Raw genomic sequence first — 22,549 nt, 5'->3', positions numbered from 1 at the left:
AAATAGGTATAATTGAGATATATCACATTTTTCTTCTGTTTTCCATTATGTTTTATAGTTGAGAAAATTTCAACCTGAACCAGGCCCATTTCAAGTATATTAGACAGAACTGTCCTGTAGGATAAACCTTTTTAAAATTTTATCCAATTAAAGAACATTTGGCAGTTAGGCACAGTGCTGGGAAAATTAAGATAACAGAGGGAAGCTTGATTGTGTTTACAGTCTAAAGGTAAAGAGAAAGGACACAATTTCATGATAACTGACCAGGAATAGAAACAGTGTGATGAAAGAACAGCGTCAAAAGCACAGGTGAACCGGTTAACTTGAAAACGAGGGCTTCACTTTCTGTGACAGCAGACAAGAACGGAAGGAGGAAGCACAGACAGACACAAGCAAGGGTGGAGAAGCATCAGATAATAAAATCGAGGGAGTTTGGCTAAGAGCCTGCTATTTTCTCAGTGAAGCAGAAGACAGTCTTCAGCCTCCTTTCCCAATCACCAGCACAAATCTGAAGAGACATTTCTGAACAATGTAAGAACTGCACCCTACCCCCAGCTCATGATCCTCCTTCCTCCACCTCCCAGATGCTGGGATTACAGACCTGTGTCACCAGCTAAAGAAACACCTGCCTGCAAGGTTGTGCTTGTGTGTAGTTAGTCATTTTCTATATTCTTCTGGGTTGGTCAAACTTAAATTGTATCACTATATTGCAAAACATAGAAATAATATCCATTATTTCCTCATCTAGTCATAAAACATACTCAATGCTCAATGTAGGGTGTTGAGAACAGTCATGAGTAAAAGCCACATCACTTTGACATGAATCACCAGGATTAGCATATACCTACACACAGTTCTATGAAAATATGGTATTATGTTGTCCTGTAAAGAAACCTTATATGTCATCTAAATATATTTGTTTAAAAATATTTTTGTTTAAAAGTTGTTTCAGCACTGTACAAATAAACATGCTATTGAAAATATTCTTCTCTGAACATAAACTTTAACGGCTGCATGTGGTCAACAACTACCACTAGCATGTGTAAAGCTGTGGGCTTGACAGCCAGCACTAGCAAGATAATAGTTAATAATAATACAGCAGGCACCGAATGGTCATATGCTATTATAAATGAGATGCTGTTAATGACATAATAATGAGTTCATACAGCATATTATTGAAAAGGGGTACAATATGAATACAAAATACACCAGAAAGACATCACTTTCAGCATAAAATAGTCTGAACCTTGTGTGTGAAATAGAAACAATAGAAACATACTTTCACTATTTTCATAAAGGGAAAATAATCAGTTTTTGTCATGATTTTTCATGTCAGGCAGCAAAAACATTTTGTAGAGATTTTCAATTGCAAATAAAGAAATAGAACATAGAATTGTCTCTCTAATATAATGGCAGTAAGGTAAGTGAGAGGTCTCAGGAGGCAAATGAGATTGCCACCAGGCTTGGGGACCTAAGCTGGATTCCTGGGACCCACAAGGTTGGAAAGAAATGACTCCCACAAGTTGTCCTGACTTACTTGCACACTTTTACATACACACACACACACACACACACACACACACACACAAAATAAGCAGTAATAAAAAATTTTAAAACAAAAGTATCTTTTTTTAGTGAAAGTATTAGTTGAAAGTCAGAATTCATAGTGTTTTGTAACTGCAAAACAGCCTGTCCTTGTGATTTATCGATTTCCTCACATTTTTCTATTTATGAATTTTACAATTAACCTAATGCTTGTGACTCAACCCAGTGAGCACAAATTAGAATAATCTATACTAGACTTTTTAATTAAATTATTGGTGTAGCAGCTAGAATGGCCATTTACTACTGAGTCAATGTAATATACTTTCATTACTCTGTACACACTGTCCTTAATTTGTAATTTAAGTGATTACACAAACTTAGTCAGCGACACAAAGTCCTGCTCTGGCCCAGGTCTTAAAGACCTGATTATCTTAAAAGCTAAACCAGTGACAGCCAGCTCAATATCAGAGATAGTACTTTTTATGCAAGGCAACTTGTTCAACTTGTTTTGTTAATCAGTCCAGTAAGATAGCTGATTTATAAATGGCCACAAAGCTCTGGTTCTTCCTTCAGCTGTGAACATTTAAAGCCATTTTCCCCAACATTACCAGATTTCTGTCAAGCTAACACAAGTACCTCACGCTGAGACACAATGTCTTAACATACTGGGAAAAACTTGAAGAGACCCACTTAAAAATGATCTTCCTGCCACACAAAACACCATCAGACACACGGTGCTAAACCAAGCCTTCTTCACACGACGTCTGGGAAATCAAAAGCACATCAGATTTGTAATAATTAATTTCTTTACTGTACTACCGGTTTACTGAAAGAAAGCCATAGCAGTCTCACAGTGTGGATCAAATGACATCATTAGCTTGGATTCCCAATAAAGCTGGAATGCTTCAATTTGCAACAGTTGCAAAAATAAAGACCCACCATTTGTATGCGGGAGTGGCGGGCAGTTCTAGTTTTATTTATAAGATTTCTTTATTTAAGACTGATGCCTACTGTAAAATAAAAGAGGCTGACTGAAATACATACTTGTTAGTTTTTACATGAAAAGCTCTTCTACCGCAGGGGAAAAGAAGTATGAATATTTTGCTTTCAAAACAGTAAGTTTCTACTTCGCTAATTAGGGTTTATCACGGCCTTGAAACCTAGTAAACAAAACAATGCAATTGATAAGGTTTCAAAATTAAAACAGTACAGAGGTTAGCGTTCCTGGGACTGAAGTGATATCTTTTCTAACTGTCATCACTGTTGCTTCGGCGTTTTATTTCCTGGGCTGCAGGTGCCAAGCGGCATAAGAGGTTTTCATCAGTGAATAATTTCTGAGAAAGGTGACGCTTTTGAGACACTTAAGTCGCCCTGAGGTTTTTCTCTTTCTTTCTCCAGGTAACCCAGCAATGTTCAAAAGTTAACAACCACTGGTTCCAAAGCCGTGCGTCCTAACCGCCCTGAGGAGGGGTGACAGATGCACAGAGAAGTTGCCCTGGTGTGCGGTGAGGACCTTCCGGCGCTCCTTCCTCCTAGGCCCAGGGGCCGCCTTCCGCCGGGAGGCCGAGGAGGACCCAGACCTCCTCGGAACCTGCACGAGCCCAGTTGGCAGTCCCGGAGGGCCGCCTGACCCGCGCCCCGCGCCGCTGCCTGGGTCTCCTCGGGACCCGCGCTGCTCGCTACCCGCAGCGACCGCAGGCAGCAGCGCCTCCCCGCGCGGTGGGGAGCCCGGGCCGCGGGAGAGCCGCGCGCCCCCGCCGCGGCCTAGCCCGCGCCGCCCGGCCCAAGCCCTCACTCACCAGCTGCTGCCGGACCCAGCGCCACATGCCCCCGCCGTCGCCGGAGCCGTCGTGGCCCGCCGGACGCGGGGCCCAGCGGCGGCAGGTGGAGGAGGACGCCGAGTCTGACCGGACGGAGCCGGCGAGCCCCTCTGGCTGAAGTTCCGCTCGCAGCCTTCTCACTACCCGAGCCGGGTCCCCATCCCGCCACCCCGGCCCCGAGGTCCTACAGGCCCGGCCTGGCTGCCAACCGCGCCCGGTGCAGCTGAGCTTCCCGCTGCGCCGCGGCCACCTTCATCTCTGACCGTTGTCACCCGAAGCGCCGCGGCCCCCACAGCGCCGCCCCGCCCTCGCCCGCCATGGCCCCGCCCCCAAGCCCTGCGCCCCGCCCTCGCCGCCATGGCCCCGCCCCAAGCCCTGCGCCCCACCCTCGCCCGCCATGGCCCCGCCCCCAAGCCCTGCGCCCCACCCTCGCCTGCTGTGGAACCGCCCCAAGCCCTGCGCCCCACCCTCGCCCGCCATGGCCCCGCCCCCAAGCCCTGCGCCCCGCCCTCGCCGCCATGGCCCCGCCCCAAGCCCTGCGCCCCACCCTCGCCCGCCATGGCCCCGCCCCCAAGCCCTGCGCCCCACCCTCGCCTGCTGTGGAACCGCCCCCTACGCTCTCTCCGCCCCGCCTCTCCGAGACCCACCTCTTGCGGTTTCCGGGAGGGTTTGCCTTCACGCCTTGCCGGTACCTGGTATGTGACGAAAGCATGATCGCGAGCGTCGCTAGGCCCGCCCGCACTGTGGGCCTTTTCCGGAGTCCCTTGTCAGCCGGCGAGCGAGGCTACAGCAACTCCTAGCCAGGGAGTTGAGCGGACACTTCTCCGGCTCTGCCCTGTTGCAGATGTGTCCCCCAACACGCATCCGCACCAGAGAATGTATGTGACCAGAAGGTACGTCCCCAGAAGCCGTTAAATTGTCAAAGGCTTCCATTTGGGGAATAAATATGATTTTTAAAAATTGTATAAAGTTCTCAAAGAATTGGTGAAAATACTATTTTTTTTTTTTAAATTTTCCAAGGCATGTAATTGCTTTACACATAACTCAGCAAGAGACCACAGCTCGCTAATGCTGGGGAAAGGTTGAGATTTCTCTGTGAGAGTCCAGCTTGCGCCTTGGTTTCTGGGGGTATTGCTGAGATCCTGTCCTGCTAAGCAAAACTGGAAAGGTTAAGGGAAAAGCTTTCTATGGAAAGCTAATTTCCCCCTAATTGCCAAACATCAAATGAAAACTACCCTGGAAGTAGTGTGACCTCCCTGACAAGAGTGTGGATAAGTGATAAGAAGGAACATACAAGCAACTAGAACAAGTTTATACTGTTGAAGTCTTCTGTCAGTGTGTCTACACGACGACGTGCTCTTTTCCTGAATCAAAACATCACCATCAACGTTTGTAATTTGAAAAGTAACATTGAACAAAAACCTTAATCGAAGCTACCATGATTAGACAAATTGGTTTCAGTAGGCATTCTTTATATAATCTGGCATTGCAATCAGAACCTTTCTTTCTGATATCTATGGCCTATAAAATCAGCAGTGGAATTTTTATATTATAAATTATCCAACTTAAGATAGATATTTAAAAAAAAAACAAAAGAAAAAGAAGGGAAAAAGATAGATATTTAAAGAGAAAAATAAATCTTATTTTTGTTCTTATGACCGAACCTTACATTATAACACCAGCATGAAGCTACAGATATGTTTATTAAAGAGAACAAAACAATACTTCTGTCCCTAAGAGAGTGTCCTAGAACCTACCACATCAAGCTCTATCTGAATACTCTAACTTATCCATCGATTCTTTAAAGTTCATATTACCCTGGTTGTGTGGATGGAAAGATGGAAACTCAAATAATTTGGCAAAGCTATGATTAAGATTTTGGGTCGTCAGGCAATAGAACATATGTTCTTAAGCTATATCCCCAAACAAGCTTATTTCCCATATTTCATTTCCAAAAGATTTGGTTACAAATTAGACCTACAAATTTTTATTGATATGTCACCAAAATTTGTCAATATAACTTGTGAAACAGCAATCTAGAGGATGCTTTATATATCATTATTGAACTGGGTTCCAAATTTCTAAAGGAAGAAGTAGGGAAGGGTGTGGGAAATAAGGAATTGATTCTAGGTGTTATGAGGCAATATGGTAGAAAGCAACTCAAGTATGTGAAGGCCATAATGAAAGTTCAAATTCTCAGGAACAAAAAATAGCAATATAGCAGTATTTTGCTTTGAACATTTTCTACCAGGACCATAAGCTAGGAGAATATTTTTATATTATAGTTATAATTCTTTAGTGGTGGTAAAATCCTCTACATGTATAATTATCAGTGATTTTTTTTCACTAAGTCTATTTATTGGAGATAGGAGTGCATACCATGGTGGGTGTGTAGAGGGCAGAAGGAAACTTTTAGCAATCAGTTTTCTCCTTCCGCCTTGTGGGGCCCAGGGATTGAGCTCAGGTTGTCAGGCTTGGCAGTAGGTACCTTTACCTGCTGAGCCATCTTGCTAACCCTTATGGGTATTTTTGTTGTCATTTGTTTTTCTTTAATGTGTTAGAAAACATTAGAATATATTGGACAGTATAAGTAATATATGCTGTGTAAAATCTTGGTTTCAGTTGTATGTGTATACACATATACATATGCCTTCACATAGTAGAAAAGGCATTTTCATCCTGTTGCTAGTGATTGGGAAGTTTGAGAGAGAGAAATGGGAAAACACACAACTTAAGAAGGCAGGTACCAGGTATAAAAAGAAAATACTTGGAGTTAGTAGTATTCATTTATTCCACAACTATTTCTTCAGTGTTTCAACATCAAATGGTATAGTAGGACAGGCCCATAGGGTCGAGGAAATTGGCTCAAACCAGTTGCCAAGGCATGCACATAACTTTTTCCTTTTGAGTCAACCTGGAGTCTGCCTGAGGGCCTAGCAACAGGCGCTGTCAGAGTACCTGGTCACTGTCAGAGTTTCTGATTGTGCCCAGCCAATGAGGGATGACCATGTAATGCCACCTGATTGGGACACAGCTTGGGTGCTTGGAGGAGGTTATAAAAGGCCTTCTCTGTTATTGAATAAATGAGTCTGCTGTTCGACTTCAACTGACTCCCAGTGTCTGTGTCATTGACGCCATGCCTTCTCACCCTCTCCTCTGAGGGAGCCATTAGGATCCAGCAACAAAATGGTTGTGTGAAGACTGCCTAAAATTATGAAAGGGCACAAAGCCCACTCTAGAGTGGCCTTTGCTACTCTGGGTGCAGTTTATAATCTAGTTGAAAAGAGAAGCCATAGAGGTGAATCATTCAAGGAACAATTAAATCCTGACACTGATGATTGCCAATGATTTCAGAAAACTGATGTGAGCAATAGCAATTGGGGAAGGTTTCAGGAAAAAGCTATTACAAATCATTTATTTATTTATCTCTGACTCTATACCACTGAACCACATCTGGATTTAAACTGGATTTGAAATGGAAGGAAAAAGAAGAGATAGACTTTGCAACCAGATGAACTGCTAATGCTTGAGTGAAGAAAGCTCTGGATGTATAAAACAGTGTAACTAATTCAGGGTAAGAAGTGGAGCTGGATTAGTAAAGTGAAGCCTAGTATACAGAGTTTTGGACTAATTACAAGTCTTTATTTTTTTAAAATGAATTTTGCTACAATTCCTTCCCAGAAGATGTAAGTAATGTCTAACCTTCTGCTAAGAGCCTAGTAGCCAAGGCATGATTACCTCAAAGTTCACTCTAGGGACCAGTGAGTTTATTGTGCTTCCTTACAGAGCATAAACAAGGGCTTACTTACAGGGGTGTAGTAGGTGCTCCCACAACCAGACACACCCCAAAAGCCTTACCCCAGCAGGGATGAGAGCTTCCCAGGTAGCCATATAGAGGGAGCCACTTCTCTTGTCTTCCCTTGTCTATATGTCCTAGCTCTCCCAGAGTCTGTGTGCAGTTGAGGCAGAGCTGTAGACAATAAGAAGGGAGCAGCTGGATCCTCAGGACAAGGTCTTTCAGTCCTCTTCAACCCTTCATATGAGGTGGAAACAGTCAACAAGCCCAGCTGAGGTGATCTTTTGCAAGCAGGCCAAGTTGAGCATCCTAAGATGGCAATTGCTTAGCTCAGAAAAAAAAGTCACTCAGAACAACAGAGAATTCCTGGAGTTTTCTAAATAAGAAAATAGTGTGATTTTTCTCTAGAGTATTGATCCACAAATATTTTATGTGATAGGCTGGAGGGGGGAAGAGGCCAGAGAGGAAACTACATACTAGTAGAATAAAGCATTGAGTAGGAAGTACTAGACTGGCAAAGGGCCAGAAGTAAAGCATGTCACGAGCTGCTGTGCAAGTATATCCTGGAAACCTGAAACTTGAGCCATTCTAACTGACACCCCAACAGTGATTATCAGTATCATTTAACAGCTGCTACATTAATGATAAATATGGTCCCTTCTTATTCGTGTTAGCATAATTAAGTGCTAGTTATGCTTGTAGCTGTGTTCATTCTCAGGGGGGAAGATGTCAAATATCTCCTAACTTGGTATAACAAGCATTCTTAGGTTTAACAGACAAAGGTATTTTTCTTGTACAGAGACTGTCTTGGTTGTGAGCTTGTTAAGTTGAAAGTTACAGCTCATTCATTTCGGTACTCATGGTATCTAAAGAGTATTCAGTAAATGTTCAGTGGAGCAGTGAGACCAATGATTGAGTAATTGAGGAAATGTCTAGATTTATGATAACAAAACAATACTGAGTAAAGCACAGAGAATGACTTAAGTAGATCCCAAGCTATGGGAGACCAATGGTCTCCATCCTTTTGGGTAAGAGCAGTTTCTAAAGTGTGTCTCCCTGACTCTTCCAGGGTCATTCTCCATGTAGGACACTGAGCCTACCTAGTGTGTTGCCACCATTATTTCTATAGCAACAGACTCTTTTATAGGCTAGGAAAATCTTTTTAAATCTCATTTTTGAAAAGGGAAACTTGCAGTTTTCCTTGAAATCACAAAGGAATCACAAATCTGAGTTTGACAAGATGGTTCTGAGGGTAAAGGTACTTGTGGCCAAACCTGGGAGCCCACATAAAAGAAAAAAGAGAACTGACTGCTGGAAACTGTTCTTTGACCTCCATGCATGCACTGTGGCATGCATGCTTACACCACATTACACCACACACACACACACACACACACACACACACACACACACACAGAGTTTTAAATCACAAATAAGAGATTACAAAATAGTCCACTTAGAAAAAAAATGAGGCAAGCTTTTCTGAATCTGCATAGGGTTAGACATATTATGACTTTGAGAAGATCTGCTTCAGGATAGCTGTGTTCTACATAGTTGTATCCTTCCTTGTGTTGTGTATCAGTTTTCTCTGAGATTGAAACATTGCATCCTGCAAGAAAGCTCCTTAGGACAGAAGGTGAACAACTCAAAATAGCTCCGGGAAGTCCCTGAAGCTTAGCAGATTCACTAGCTGCTCCCTCCCTGCCAGGAGTAAGGCAGGACTGCTGAGAGTCACTCTCAGATAAGCTGAGCTGCAAAGTAGACTGAGACTAGACAGATTACCTGGAAGAGGTTTAGACCTACTGAATCACTTGGAAAGGACACTCCCCAACCTGTTGAGCTGCCTACAGGCTGTGTAGTATGCTCCAGGTTTTCAGCCTTGTGAGCTGTATATCAAATTGCTCTTTTCTCACAGTACCTCAGATTATATTCTATACCCTTAACTTGGGTAATTCTGCATTTATAATTGTATTAGCCTTTTCAGTATCTCAAATTCTGGCATTAAGTAAATATATTTATCATTATTTGAAAACTTTTTTGATAAAGGATTTCCAGGGGTTGAGATACAGCTTAGGGTTGCCTGGATTGCCCAAGAATGTCTGAAGCTAGCAATGAAAAATAAAGGATAGCCGGGCGGTGGTGGCGCACGCCTTTAATCCCAGCACTCGGGAGGCAGAGCCAGGCGGATCTCTGTGAGTTCAAGGCCAGCCTGGGCTACCAAGTGAGTTCTAGGAAAGGCGCAAAGCTACACAGAGAAACCCTGTCTCGAAAAACAAAAAAAAACAAAAAAAAAAAAAAAGAAAAAGAAAGGATAGAAAGCAAACAGAATGTCCACATTACACAAATCCCAGAGGGGAGGGCTGTTGGGGTGAGATGTCATAGCACAATACAGGCAAAGTGAGAGCGATGAACAGAACAGCAAGGAAGTGGATACCTTCAGCATGGAGACACATTCACACCTTTGTTACAAATTCCTGGCATTCTTAGTATTAAATAAAGTTACCGTGACACAGGTAAACCCATATTTAAACTTACAGCCAACCTCATCTTTCAATGACTGTTACAGGGTTGTGATTTAATCACGATTGTAAAAATTGTGCAAGCACCTTTAAGAAACTGCTTTGGTCTTCAGTCTCAAAGTGTCCATCTCAGAACCTTAGTGACAGGAGCCAAAACAAAGACTACTAAATACAAGAAAGTCTAATTTATGACACAAATACTTAAAAATTTATTTGTCCCAAAAGACATCTCATGGTTTCCTCGTGGCAGTTAATTCTTTTTTTTTTTTTAAGAAATTTTCTATTCACTTTACATACCAACAACAGATTCCCCCCTCTTTCCTCTTCCTACCTCCTAGCCTTCCCCCCAACCCACTCCTCATCCCCACATTTTCCAAATCAAGGTCTCCCATGGGGACTCAGCAGAGCCTGGCACACTCAGCTGAAGCAGGTCCAAGCCCCTCCTCTCTGCACCAAGGCTGTACAAGGTGTCACACTCTAGGCACTGGGCTTCAAAAAGCCCGCTCATGTACCAGGGACAGATCCCGATCCCCCTGCCTGGGGATCCCCCAAACAGTTCAAGCTAAACAACTGTCTCCCATATCCAGAGGGCCTAGTCTAGTCCTATGGGGGCTCCACAGCTATTAGTCCACAGTTCATGGGTTTCCACTAGTGTGGTTGGTCATCTCTGCACGTTTACCCTTCATGATCTCGATGTCCCCTGCCCACAGAATCCCTCCTCTCTCTCATTGATTGGATTCCTGGAGCTCAGCCTGGTGGCTGACCGTGGATCTCTGCATCTGCTTCCACCAGTCACTGGATGAAGGCTCTATGATGACAGTTAGGGTATTCACTAGTCTGATCACCAGAATGGATCAGTCCAGGCACCCTCTCAACCACTGCTAGTAGTCCAAGGTGGGGTCATCCTTGTGGATTCCTGAGAACTTCCCAGGCACCCTGCCTCTCTATTCCCAGAATGTCTCCATGTATCTAAGAACATACAAAGGCAGATAGTGAGAATGGGTCCATCGCAGTTTTATTGAAAAATCCTAATTTCAAGTGAAAATGCATGACACTGGTAGGTAAAAATGTAGTCCAGCCCCGACAGCAAACTAACTCATTTTCCTCCAGGCACCCGTCAGATACCGCAGTCGGATAAAAAGCAGCAGGTCTTTGCCCATTTGTAGCCAGCTCCAAAATGGAACTAACTTAGAACCTGCAATTAAAAATAAATTAAATTGGGAGAAATATACAGCAATTTAAAATTGTATCCTAAAAGTGGCTGGGGCTGGGAAGTAGAGAGCAGTTTTCTACATGTGTGAATCCCTGGGAATGTACACACACACACACACACACACACACACACACACACACCCCACAGGGTGGGGGAGGTCAATGACCTTTGTGAGCATCTAACATCTTAATTTTATTTAAATCTTTTTTTTTTAATTATAAAGCTGAAGGGACTCTCCTCTCAAAATAAAGCCACGTCTGTGAGTACAAGGAAACTTGAGTGACTCTCAATTGTGAAAGTTTCAGATGCCAAGGAGAGAAGGGTCTGTGCAGGGAGAGAGTACTAGGAACTGGGTGGAAACTCAGGAAAAGTAATAATTCTGTAGAGTGCCATAAACATGCACAGAAGGCTACAAATGAGCCACTCTCTCTTCTTCCCAACAAAAGCTCAGCCAAAGTGAGCCTTGGACTCACTAGTATTCCAACCTGGCTCTGAACTTGTGACCCATCCTTGCCTCAACCTCCTGAGGCCTGGGGTCACAGGTGTGCACCACCACACCCAGCAATGACCAGCCTCAACCGTGACAATGATGGCTGTGTCCAGACAGCAGCTATCCATAGCTCTGCCTCTGGCTACAAGGGAATAGCAGTCTAACCGGATGTCTGGTCCCCAGGTCACTGGTGTGGTACCTACCAGTTAGTGAACACCTACCAGGAGGAAGGCTCAGTACTCATCACTTCTAATCAAACTCCACCCTCAAAGCAGATCATCCTTACTACCCTGTGTACAAACAGCTTCCTTCTGGAAACATGGCCACTAAAGCATTTCGGAGACATTCTCTCTTGTTAATCAGGGACAAACTAGGAAGAACTCTACCACAACTACCTCTGAGAGGAAAAGGAGCCAACGGCACAACCTGAGAATGATTTTAACCCCCAGCTCCCTCAACTGCCCACAGGTTGTCCTCTTTGATTCTAGAATAATGGTGCGGACTTGTGAAGTTTCTACGAACACCCTGGAGTTTGTGTAAGCCAGAGACACCTGATCAGGCATCACACACGCTACTGCATCAGGATTCCCAGAGAGGGGCCTCAGGCCAAGTACACAGGGGTGGAGACTTTGCAAAGGTCTCCGGCTGGTCATGCAACCGCCCCGCACAGTGAACTGTTTGAGTTTGTCCCAAAGGAACTGCAGGAGAAAGCGAGAGCTCACATTGCACATGGACAGCGCTGTTGGAAAGGAGCCTGACACAGGTTTATATAGATTTCACAGGGCTGAAGATTTCAGAGGCCTTTACATTCGGGGATCTATGTGCAGATACAGCTAACCCTCTGGAGGCTGAGATGGGGAATGCTTGAGTCTGTGAGTTCAAGCAGCTCCTGATTCCTCCTGTCGCATTCTCTATTTTCCTTCACCAAGCAGACTAGCCCTGCCCCACAGTGCTTCATATTAAAACAAGAACAGATTTAGTTGTAAGTGCATGAGGGCTTTGTCTGCATGGTTGTCTGTTGTACCACACACATACAGTTCCAGAGAAATCTGCTGGATCCCCTGGAACAGGAGTTGTAGATGTTGTGAGCCACCATGTAGGAACTGGGAACTGATTCCAGGTCCTCTGCAAGAGCAGCCAGTGCTCATAACCACAGAGCCATCTCTCTAGCCCCATGCTTCATAGTTTGAAAAGGGAAAAAAATTTACTCACAAATTCTTTATATCAATGTCAGCCTGTTCATTTGCAAAGAAAGTTTTGTTCTTTTTACAGAGATAATTATACTGTGTTCAGAGCATCAAGCTCATGTCATACAATGTAATACTTCACACACACCCTCCTGACAGTCTGCATTATCAGTCTACTGGCTGGGATCAGTTTCCTGATGGGATATAGTTACATTTCCCATTGCTGAATTCAGCACCTCACCACCTCGGCAATGTGCTATCCCTCCTCGACACATACTTTTTCCTTTCTTTCTTCCACGTATAAACATGCCAATCAAGTTGGACTTGCCAATATCTCAGCTTTCTATGTTAAATATCTAGGACAGCGATAGTCTCCGTGCTTAACCGATTAATCTTTTCAAATACTTACTATTCTATGTCCCATGAGAACTGCATGGGACATAGAATACTAAGTAGATATTAAATTGTTAACTTTGGAGCTGGAGAGATGGCTCAGTGGTTAAGAGCACTGGCTGTTTTAGCAGAGGTCATTGGTTGGTTCCCAGAGCCACATTGTGGTTCACAAATATCTGCAACTCCAGCTCCAGGGATCTAGTGCCCTCTTTTGTAAGAGCTAGCCATGCATGCAGTACATAGACATGCATGCAGGCAAAAAGTTCATATACACAAAATAAAAAAAATCTTATAAAAAGGCTTATTTCTGAAAAATGAGTGTCTAGGGAAACTCATGCTTAGTCCCCTTCCAGCTGCAAGAGCTGTCTCTCTGCTTCCCAGGGAAGTCTGCTGCCTTGCCCTTCAACAAAGGAGGGTCTGGTTTCCACCCTCATTGAGGGTTTACAACTTTGCTGTCCGTGTCTTGATAGAGTTTAAACTCTTCTCCTACCTCATTTCAGAATCATGGAGGGAGACATTCAATTTTATTTTAATAGTTGTAGAAGTAATGAGCACCAAAGTGACCTGTGACCTGCTGCAAAGGCAGGCCCTGGTCTCATCCTAGAGTCTGACTCAGTGATGGACTGGCCTACAGTTACATACTATAAATCCCTCCCCAGGTAATTCGGCCACACACTGACACTGGCTCTTCTCTACTCTCGGTGAAGAACCACTGCAAACACAATGGTTACTGGACTTCACACTCAGGATCTCCATTTTAAAGAGAAAACCCTGACTGCGACCTCTAACACACACACACACACACACACACACACACACACACACACACACACACAGTTCCTCACTGAAATGTTTTATCCTGTGAATTGCTCTGGCTTTTTTAGTATGATCTATAAAAGAGCAGCCTCTACCTGCAGTCTTTGATGACATGTATCTTTCTGGAAGAAATTGTCATGAGACTGACAATCTTTAGTTAAATGGTTTGTTTAGAGACATGAAACAAGAAATATTTAAACTCTGAACAAAACCCAAAATAGACTCTGAATAGAAGTTATCATAAACACTTGGGACTAGGAATATTTCAGAGTTTGTACTTTTTTCATAATCTAGAATATTTTATACACACATATACACACATACACACGAGACAGGGGAAAGGGAAAGTCTAACTGTAAAATTCATGTTTCATTTATACCTTTGGTGGATAACCGGAAGGTTATTTTAAGGTATTCTACATATGGGACACATTTCCTTTTATGGCATCATGTTGGCCTTCAAAATTTTGGATTTTGTATCAGGAGTGCTCAACACAGGGGTCACTGATATGTGCCAGTATGGGAAACACTGAGGGCAACTGGGCAGGTTAAAAACAGACACAGAGCTAGAGGGATGACTCAGTGCCTAAGAGCATACATTGCTCTTCTGTAGGACCTGAGTTCAGATCCCAGCACCAACTTGGACAGCTCACAAGTTTCAGGGGATCTGACAGTCTCTTCTAGCCTTGTAGGTGCCTACACACACACACACACACACACACACACACACACACACACACGCGCGCGCGCGCGCGCGCACGCACAATGAGAGAGAGAGAGAGAGAGAGAGAGAGAGAGAGAATTTTAAAAATGAATTTTTCTTTAGAAACGTCTGTCTTGATCAAATGATCGTCTCTGCATCTTAGAAACAAATCTGAGAACACTTACATTGTAAGGTAAGGCCTCACTCATCCTTCCTGTGTACACTTATGCTAATCTTCCATAAATTCAATGAAGTTTAAGGGAAGCTCATTTTGAGAGAAAACACAGGAAGTCATTTCTCGTCAGATGTACATATGTGTGTAAAAGGGGGTTAAAGGTTAACAAGCTACTGTCCATGGCAGCTCAGAAAAGCTTCACCTGAGCAATCGATTCTTTCTCCAGATGAGCTTGAGACCCATAAGCGATGGCCTTTTGATCCTACATAAAAAGCAACATCATCATTATTTTTAATATTTAAGTATCACATATCAATACATCCATTTTCAATGCGAATGTCTCACCTTTATAAACACTTTGAAAAATAACACTATAATATTTGTAAAGTCTATTGAGAGGTTCAGAATACGCATAGCTTTCAGACAGCTAATCATGCTTATTAAAAGGACTCTGCTGTGTGTGGTGGCACACACCTTTAATCCCAGCACTTGGGAGGCAGAGGCAGGTGGATCTCTGTGGGTTCAAGGCCAGCCTGCTCTACATAGTGAGAACCTGTTCTTAAACAAATAGAAAGAAAGTTCAACTTTAGGTAAATTCTGACTTCACTTTTGAGCCCTGTGCTCCTGACTATCACATGCAGTGAGTTCTTATACTCACAGGCCATGGCCGGAGATCACTCAGCCCCTTTTCTAGTTTCTCAACATCTGGAAACTTTGTGGCTCCATCAGCATCAGTCATGAGAATCTTCTCTCCTCGAGAACTGATTACACCCTGTATTCATTCACAAATTCCAGGAGAAAGAGAGTTGCTTAGAACTAAGTTCAAACTCGATGGCATTTCAGTTCATTCTGTTTTAAGACCCAAGAGTGAAGTATTAGGAATAATACGGCAGAAGGAGGCCAAGTTCACAGCTCAGCAGATAGGAAGTCCCCACATGTATCTACTGTCCATTCCATTGTTGCAAAAAGTTTCAGACTCCTCCTCCTAATGCCCTGGAAAGTATCAAGTCTGAATACAGTCAACTTGGAGGAAGAAAGGCAGTCCTCAGCACTAACACAGAAAGCAGGACACATGTCACACCATCTATGTGACCCATGTTACTAAGTCACAGCGCTCACATGAGACAACTTGAGCAATACAGAAAAGAGCCTGTTCCCAAACAGAAATAACATATGCTCTGGGTGTGGCTCTGTGCATCTGTAATCCCCGCTCAGGACGTGGAAGCAGAGGATTTCCAGTTTGAGGCCTCATATTCTTGAGAACTGCACAGTGACATGGGAGTTTTCCTTATAATGGTGCCTTAAGTATTTTAAATGAATTGCTGAACAGGGCAAAGACAGTGTCACTAACTTCAGGTCCTACACTGTCCATTACTGCCCTTGGGTCAAGTGACACTTGGTAAAATCAGTTTGGTCCTTAGTACAAACCATAACTACACATGCATATACTTACAAGGACATTAATTTCTGTGTGTGCTGGAGTGATACAGCGGCTTTGTCAGCACTCAACACTGACTGCAGAAATGACTCATCCACATCTGCACAGACTCTCATCATCCACCCTTGGCTAGCGCTGGCCCCCTCCTCAGGATGCCTCCATCTCCCTCAGACCCACCTCGACTGCCTGTGGCATCTGCGCAGCATCCTTCCCTTCTCTGTCTTCTCACCCCCACTGTGCAAATAAACTAAACCCCATACAACACTACCCTGGATGAGGACTGATGCCTTTTCTCAAGTCTCACTCTGTGTTAAGTCTAAAGACAACCAGGAAAGAAAAAGAAACACTGAAAATGAAGAAAACTACCCTCACTCTCTCTAGGAATTGGGATGGCACTTTCCTGGCCCCTGAGATGTAACAAGTGATCAAGAGGAGGGTTTTGGAAAGTATTTATAGGGGACAAAGCAGCCAGCAGCACCTTTCCCCCTCTGTACGGGATGTGGAGGTGACAGAAATGCTCACAGAATCACTTTGTGTTCCTGAGGAAAAGGAAGTGAAAGGCGAGAGCCAGGGCCTCTGTTGACAACCAGGAGAGCTGAGGAGAGTCCGTGCTGCTGGCTCAGGGATTCTTTTCGGGGAAACTATAAACCACTAAGTCATCTCAGGGTGTTGTCTGGATTTCCTTCCACACACACTGGATCTTTGTCCATTTTTCAATTTAACTCGTTTTTCTACCTGACAGGCCTCGGCCAAAAACAACCTACACTGGCTTAGACTTGTAGGCTCTTCATGGGAGCCTCTCCTCCATCTACTTCAAACAGTGCTATTGATACGAGGCATTATAGGCCGAAAGGAGGTGATCAGAACACCTTATATTTTAGACAAAAATGAGAATTATTACCATCCTCACAGCACCACCTTTCCCGCGATTCTGCACCAGCGTTATCATTCATACTTTGTCACTTCTGTATTTCTGGCAGTATTTTAAAGTGACCTGTTGATGACATAAAAGTCAGAACATGTTACATGCATGTACTGAAATGCCACATTGTGCCCCATACACATGTACAATTATGATCTGTCCATCAGGATGCACATCATCAATATAAACAGAAAAGTACACATAATCACTATAAACAGAAAGATGAGCAATAACTCAGATTCCACAAGTCAAACAGACTCCAGGTTTTTCACTCGGTACAGACACCACCAAGGCAGCTCACCCTTCTTGTGACAGCTTGGCCTTGGCATTGCAATGGGAGATTGTGTTGAGTGTTAACTGACATTGGAAGACACAGTGCACTGTGGGTGGCACCATTCTCTAGGCCTGAACACTGTATGACTGAAGGAAGTTGGCAAGCAGGCAGGCAGTGTGGGTGTACTTGTTCCTCTCTGCTCCTGACTGTGGACGTGATGTGACCAGCTGACTCATGCTCCTGCTTCTGTGACTTCTCTGCAGTGATGAACCCCTTCTCCCTGAAGTTGTTTCTCTGGTCAGGGTATTTTATTAACAACAGATGTGAAAATGGGACAGGAAATAATGAGCACAGCTTTGGGTTCCTCCAGCAAGTGGAAATGACCACATGTCCTACATGACTCCAAGTTTCCTATCGACCAGACATTGGAAAAGCACACATATTTACCTTTGAAGTCTGGTCTTCACTGCCATCATCAACTATGACCTCAGAAGTGAAGGTAGGGTCTTGTTTCTGCAAGAAGCAAAAATAACATCAAAATCTGGCAAAATTATGATAGAGATTAATAAAGATATAACAGTATTCTTAAATTGTCTTTAACATGTATATGTATGTGTATGTGTGTATGTGTGGGGGGATGACCATGGTGCACATATGAGGTCAGAGGACAACTTGTGGGGGTCATCCCTTCCTACCATGTGAATCACAGGGATCAAACTCAGATGTTTAAGCTTGACAGCAGGGTCTTTACCCAGTGAGCCACCTTGCCAGCCTGTAAAACTGTAATTTAAAAAACACTTTTCTTCTCAAATTTATTTTTAATAGTGTGTGTGTGTGTGCGTGTGTGCGTGTGTGTGTGTGTGTGTGTGTGTGTGTGTGTACACTCACACACATGGGCTTGCACATGAATGGAGGTTAGAGGACAACTTGCAAGAGTTGGTTCTCTCCTTCCACTGTGGGTTCTCAGGAACTGAACACAGGTTATCAGGCTTGGACAGCAAGCACCTTCACCTGCTGAGACATCTTCCCAGCCCTAAAAAAAGTTATAATTTTAAGCAACAGGTATTCTAGTGTTGCTAGGAACAATACAGACAGTAGTAACAAACCACATGAAATACAAAAGTCTCAGAAGGAACAGGACAGATGATGGGTAGACATCTGCCCTGTACCACATGAGTGGAGGCAGCATGTATCTGTGATGCTAAGGCCAACTGGGGAGGAGAGACATGTATGAGAAAGAAGACCCTGAGGTCTAGGGCAGAGGGAGATTCAACTTGTGTGCCACTCCTCAGCCTTACAGGAGGAGCCCAGTTCAAGTCTGCTTTACTTCACACAAGTTCAAGTCTGCAATAGTCCTTTTCAGTCAAGAAATCTGTCTTAAAATCCAAAACAAAGCAAAGCAATGTAAGGAATATCCTAGATAGAGATAGAAAGAGATGAGGTATAAAGCTCACTCCATCTTTTACTCTCCCAAGACAACTCCAAAGACAGATATCAATTGCTGTGCTTCTGAATATAAAAAGTGCAAGCATTAAAAAATAGACATCTTTTAGGGTTGGATATACAGCCCCTGTAGCATGCCTGCCTAGAATGTTTGAGTGTCTGCATGCATGTTTAAATGTAAATAGGCCCAGTATTGAGATTGTTTTTTGAGGGAAGGTTGTACTAAAATATTTTATTTTTGTGTGATTAGTTTATAATTAAAATTTTTAAGATTATAACTGTGTATCACTTAATAGATGTGATTTCATTTGAAAACAAAGTTCTACAGACTATGTTATAAAGACTCCAAGGGATCTCTGTCCATGAATATACACATGTACATACACCTTTTTTTAAGATATCACAGAAGTGAACCCGCACACATTCACTGGTACACAATCTATAATATATCACCAGGCAAGAGAGAATTAGGAGGTGGGGGAGGGTACATCAGAAAAATGTCAGCTTCCTGGTTTGTCTGCCTCTGGAGGGAGCATGCTGCATGCTGGGCCTGCCTCCCACAGTGCTCCTAGCTCTGGGTCTACAATTGGTGACCTGCTTTAGTTTTAACTGGAGGTGTGACATTGAAAGAGAAGTGTGATACCTGTCTCTTTTCTAGGTAGTTCAGGGCTTCATCCACCTTCACAGGCACCAAAGGGAAAAAATACTTTAGAGATTGCTTTTGAAAATGTGTTCGCTAGCCCAGCATACTCCATTCACACAGGGAAGGTGTGCCTGTCATCTACCAAGACCTTCTGGGATGTCCCTCAGGCCACCCAGAACGTCCCTTGCTCTCATCCTAGGACTTCTTTAGAAAACCTCAATTCTGCCATCTCACCTTCCCTCTTCCCAATCCCAGCTGCCAACCACACACTCCTCTCAGTGAGTGCAGACAGTGCATGATTCCTTTTCTTCCCTAATTACCAACTAGGGAAGGAACTCAAGCAGAAGTTACACAGTTCAAGGCATGACAATGGACAGCTGTTTGGTGGGTGAGTCCCAGATGCTGGGTAAAGTTTCCATCTGGCCTTTGGCCTTGAGGAAGAATTTCTCTTCATGCTGGTGACATGGTAGCATTTTTGCAGCATTTATAAATGCAGCGACAGGAACCTAAAGGCAGACGTGGAAAGCAGGTCACATTGACCTCTTTTAATACTTGATGTACTGATATTATATAATATTAATATTATTGTGCTGATACCTTAATGTTTGCGGGGCATGGCGGCAGACAGTGTCATGCCTTGTACCACCAGCTGCATCCCAGCGAACCCGGAATCGCCCAGCCCTACACAAGAGGCCTTGCTGCCGCCCTCAGCGCCAGGGCAGGTACCCGATGCCACCCGCAGCACCTGTGGCTCCACAAAGGATTTGAGGGCAGGTCCCCGAGTGCCGCCCTGTCGCGTCCGCCTCGACCAGCAAGGATGACGCGACGCCAGACTCTTCTCTAAGCAGTTTATTCAGGAACCTTGAACAATCTTCTGACCCCGGGGAAAGTCTTTTTCTTCTTCTCTCTCTCTCTCACTCTCTCACTCTCCTCTCTCACTCTCCCAGTCACTCTCACAATCACTCCACTGGGAAAGTCAGCCCACGCCCTTTATAGCCACTGGGCAAATCAACCCCGTGGTGCCACATGGACAATGCCGCTAGGGTCAGACACGTGCAAGCAAGCCAGATTAGGTCCAGGTGTGCAGAAGCAAGCCAGATCCTAGCCTTAGCCAAATAAGGAGCATCTGCCCTCGGGAAGGCAGAAGCCAGACGCTGCGCCATCTTTGAGGCACGGCTGTGCACAGCTCTCTACACCGCCCTGGGCATCTGAGAACTGACAGTGCCAGCAGCCTCACACCCATGCTATCTAATGATGCCTGGAGCCAGGGACTGTTCCTGTCTTCCCGTTTATTTCGCGAGTGTGTGTATGTGTGTGTGCACGGGCGCACAGGCCCGTGGGGGCCGGGGCGTGGGACCCCGGAGGCTGGCGACACAGGCGGTTGTCAGCCTTACCGACCCGGCTGTCCCCAACCGGCCTGGTCCTGGGCAGGTGCTCGTGGGTCGCTCGGGCTCGCCGGAGCTGGTGTTCACGCCGCGCACCCGGGAACACGGCAGCCTCCACCGGAGGAGGTGCTTCTCGAACCCAGGACTCCTCCAAGTCTCCGGGGCTGGAGCAACGCCTGCAGAGGGAAGCGCGCAGGCGCGGCGGGCTGCGCAGGTGCAGAGGGCAGGAAGATGGCAGCCAGGTTCAAGTGAGTGGTGGCACGCACAGAAGCACGGGTGTGGCGCGTGCCATGACTTCAGACGCTGAATTGCCTGCTTCAGAACTAGAGTCACATGAGTGACACCCAAGTTCATCCTCCTCTAGGTGTGTCAAGGGCCTTGGACTCCAGTCCTCTTGACTAGGGCACAGTTAAGGTGACCAAGGAAGACTGGTTGCTGCTGTAAGGCCTTTTTATAAATATGGTTAAGACCTTAGAGGGTGGAGATTGATGCCTCGGCACCACACTCAGGTTCTGGGTTCGTGCTCTAGGATGCACTGACTTACTTTAACACATTTTAACATGTTTGAGAACTGTGGAACCACTGCAGTATGACAGGAGATTTCTGGTGAGGAAAGGGCTTTTGATAAAAATGCCAAGCTTCAAGGCATAGTCTTTCAATTCATTTAAATTAGTAGAGCTTAATGTGTTTTCCCTTCATATGTGAAATACAAGTGGAATCTATTTCCTTATAAACATTTAGGAAGAAAACTGCCATCCCGATGGAAGAGAACTTGGTGAATTCAGAACCACAACTGTCAACGTAGGTGAAGACACACTTCATTTGAGCTGGTGGGACACCCGTCCCCCCATCCTGTGTACCACTTTTTTTCCAGCCAGTTCAACTATGCCTAAGGCATTTAAAGATGTTAAGAGATTTTTTTTTATCATGACACCAGCTTTGTAGTGGATCAAAACATGATTAGCTCAAATTGGGGGAAAGAAGAAAAGAAATTGAGACATCAAGTAGTAATACCATTTGACCTGAATCTGTCAAAAGTTCAGAGGTCACTGCAGCTTGAAAGACCAGCATCCAGGGTAGCAGAAAAGAATGGTTTTCAGAGTAGAGGGAACTGGGAAAATTTCTTATCTATAATAAATTCACACACGAACTGTTTATCATGCTCTCTTATTCTTCTGCTCTAGCTTCAACTTTCCATAGCTTATGTCCACATACAACAGGAAAATCTGGCGATAAAGAAAGTTACAGAAGCTTCTTCTCAGGGTCACAACAGCATTCCTTTGTAAGTGACAAGGGGCAGCTGCAGCTGTGGTTGAAAAGTTTACCTTGTAACATTATTTCTTAAGGGGACAGCTACAAGAGTAACAAAGGAGAAAGGCTGAACCATAGGGAAATCAAAGAAGGAGTAAAGGAGTCGTGCACTAACCTACACTTCTAGGGAGAAATTGACATTATAGGCTAACATTTTGTGATGAGCAAAACATAAAAGTGCCTGGGAAGTGCTGCCATTCCTGAAAGTTTTCCCCACAGCAAACTATGAGTAACCATGGCAACCTGCACAAAGCAAGAGGGGAAGTGAACAGTACCAAGTCTTATCAGCACTTTCGACAAAAGCTGGCTGGCACTAAAAAACAACCCAAGTCTACAGATACCTTTTCTCATCCTAAATACAGCCCAGAGCACAAGAGGGGAAAGTTGGAACTTTTTTATTCAAATCTATGGGACCAGATTATTCTCTGCAGTTCTGACTATCTGTGGAGCCTCTCCCATGGGAACTGGGTGTAAAGC

At 44.4% G+C, this 22,549-nt stretch overlaps 1 protein-coding gene and 1 pseudogene across 4 annotated transcripts in view; both read right to left on the bottom strand.

The window, feature by feature from the left end:
• Window positions 1-3,643, bottom strand: part of Atp11b (ATPase phospholipid transporting 11B (putative)) — a 99,820-nt gene extending 96,177 nt beyond the window's left edge. For 3 of the 4 annotated variants that reach the window (XM_059265357.1, XM_059265359.1, XM_059265358.1), the window contains exon 1: window positions 3,345-3,643. In XM_059265357.1, the coding sequence (XP_059121340.1) occupies window positions 3,345-3,371 (27 nt within the window). In that variant the 5' untranslated portion in view covers window positions 3,372-3,643. The remainder of the gene's footprint in view (window positions 1-3,344) is intronic. The other variant, XM_059265356.1, reaches the window with a different exon arrangement.
• Window positions 3,644-10,670: 7,027 nt separating this feature from the next.
• On the bottom strand, window positions 10,671-22,148 carry LOC131912849 (dolichyl-phosphate beta-glucosyltransferase-like; annotated as a pseudogene).
• Window positions 22,149-22,549: the final 401 nt, after the last annotated feature.

Source organism: Peromyscus eremicus, chromosome 6 (assembly GCF_949786415.1).
Source record: "Peromyscus eremicus chromosome 6, PerEre_H2_v1, whole genome shotgun sequence".
NCBI classification, from domain to species: domain Eukaryota; kingdom Metazoa; phylum Chordata; class Mammalia; order Rodentia; family Cricetidae; genus Peromyscus; species Peromyscus eremicus.
The sequence above is the reverse complement of the archived record's forward strand: the minus strand, read 5'-3'. Positions and strand labels throughout refer to the sequence as shown.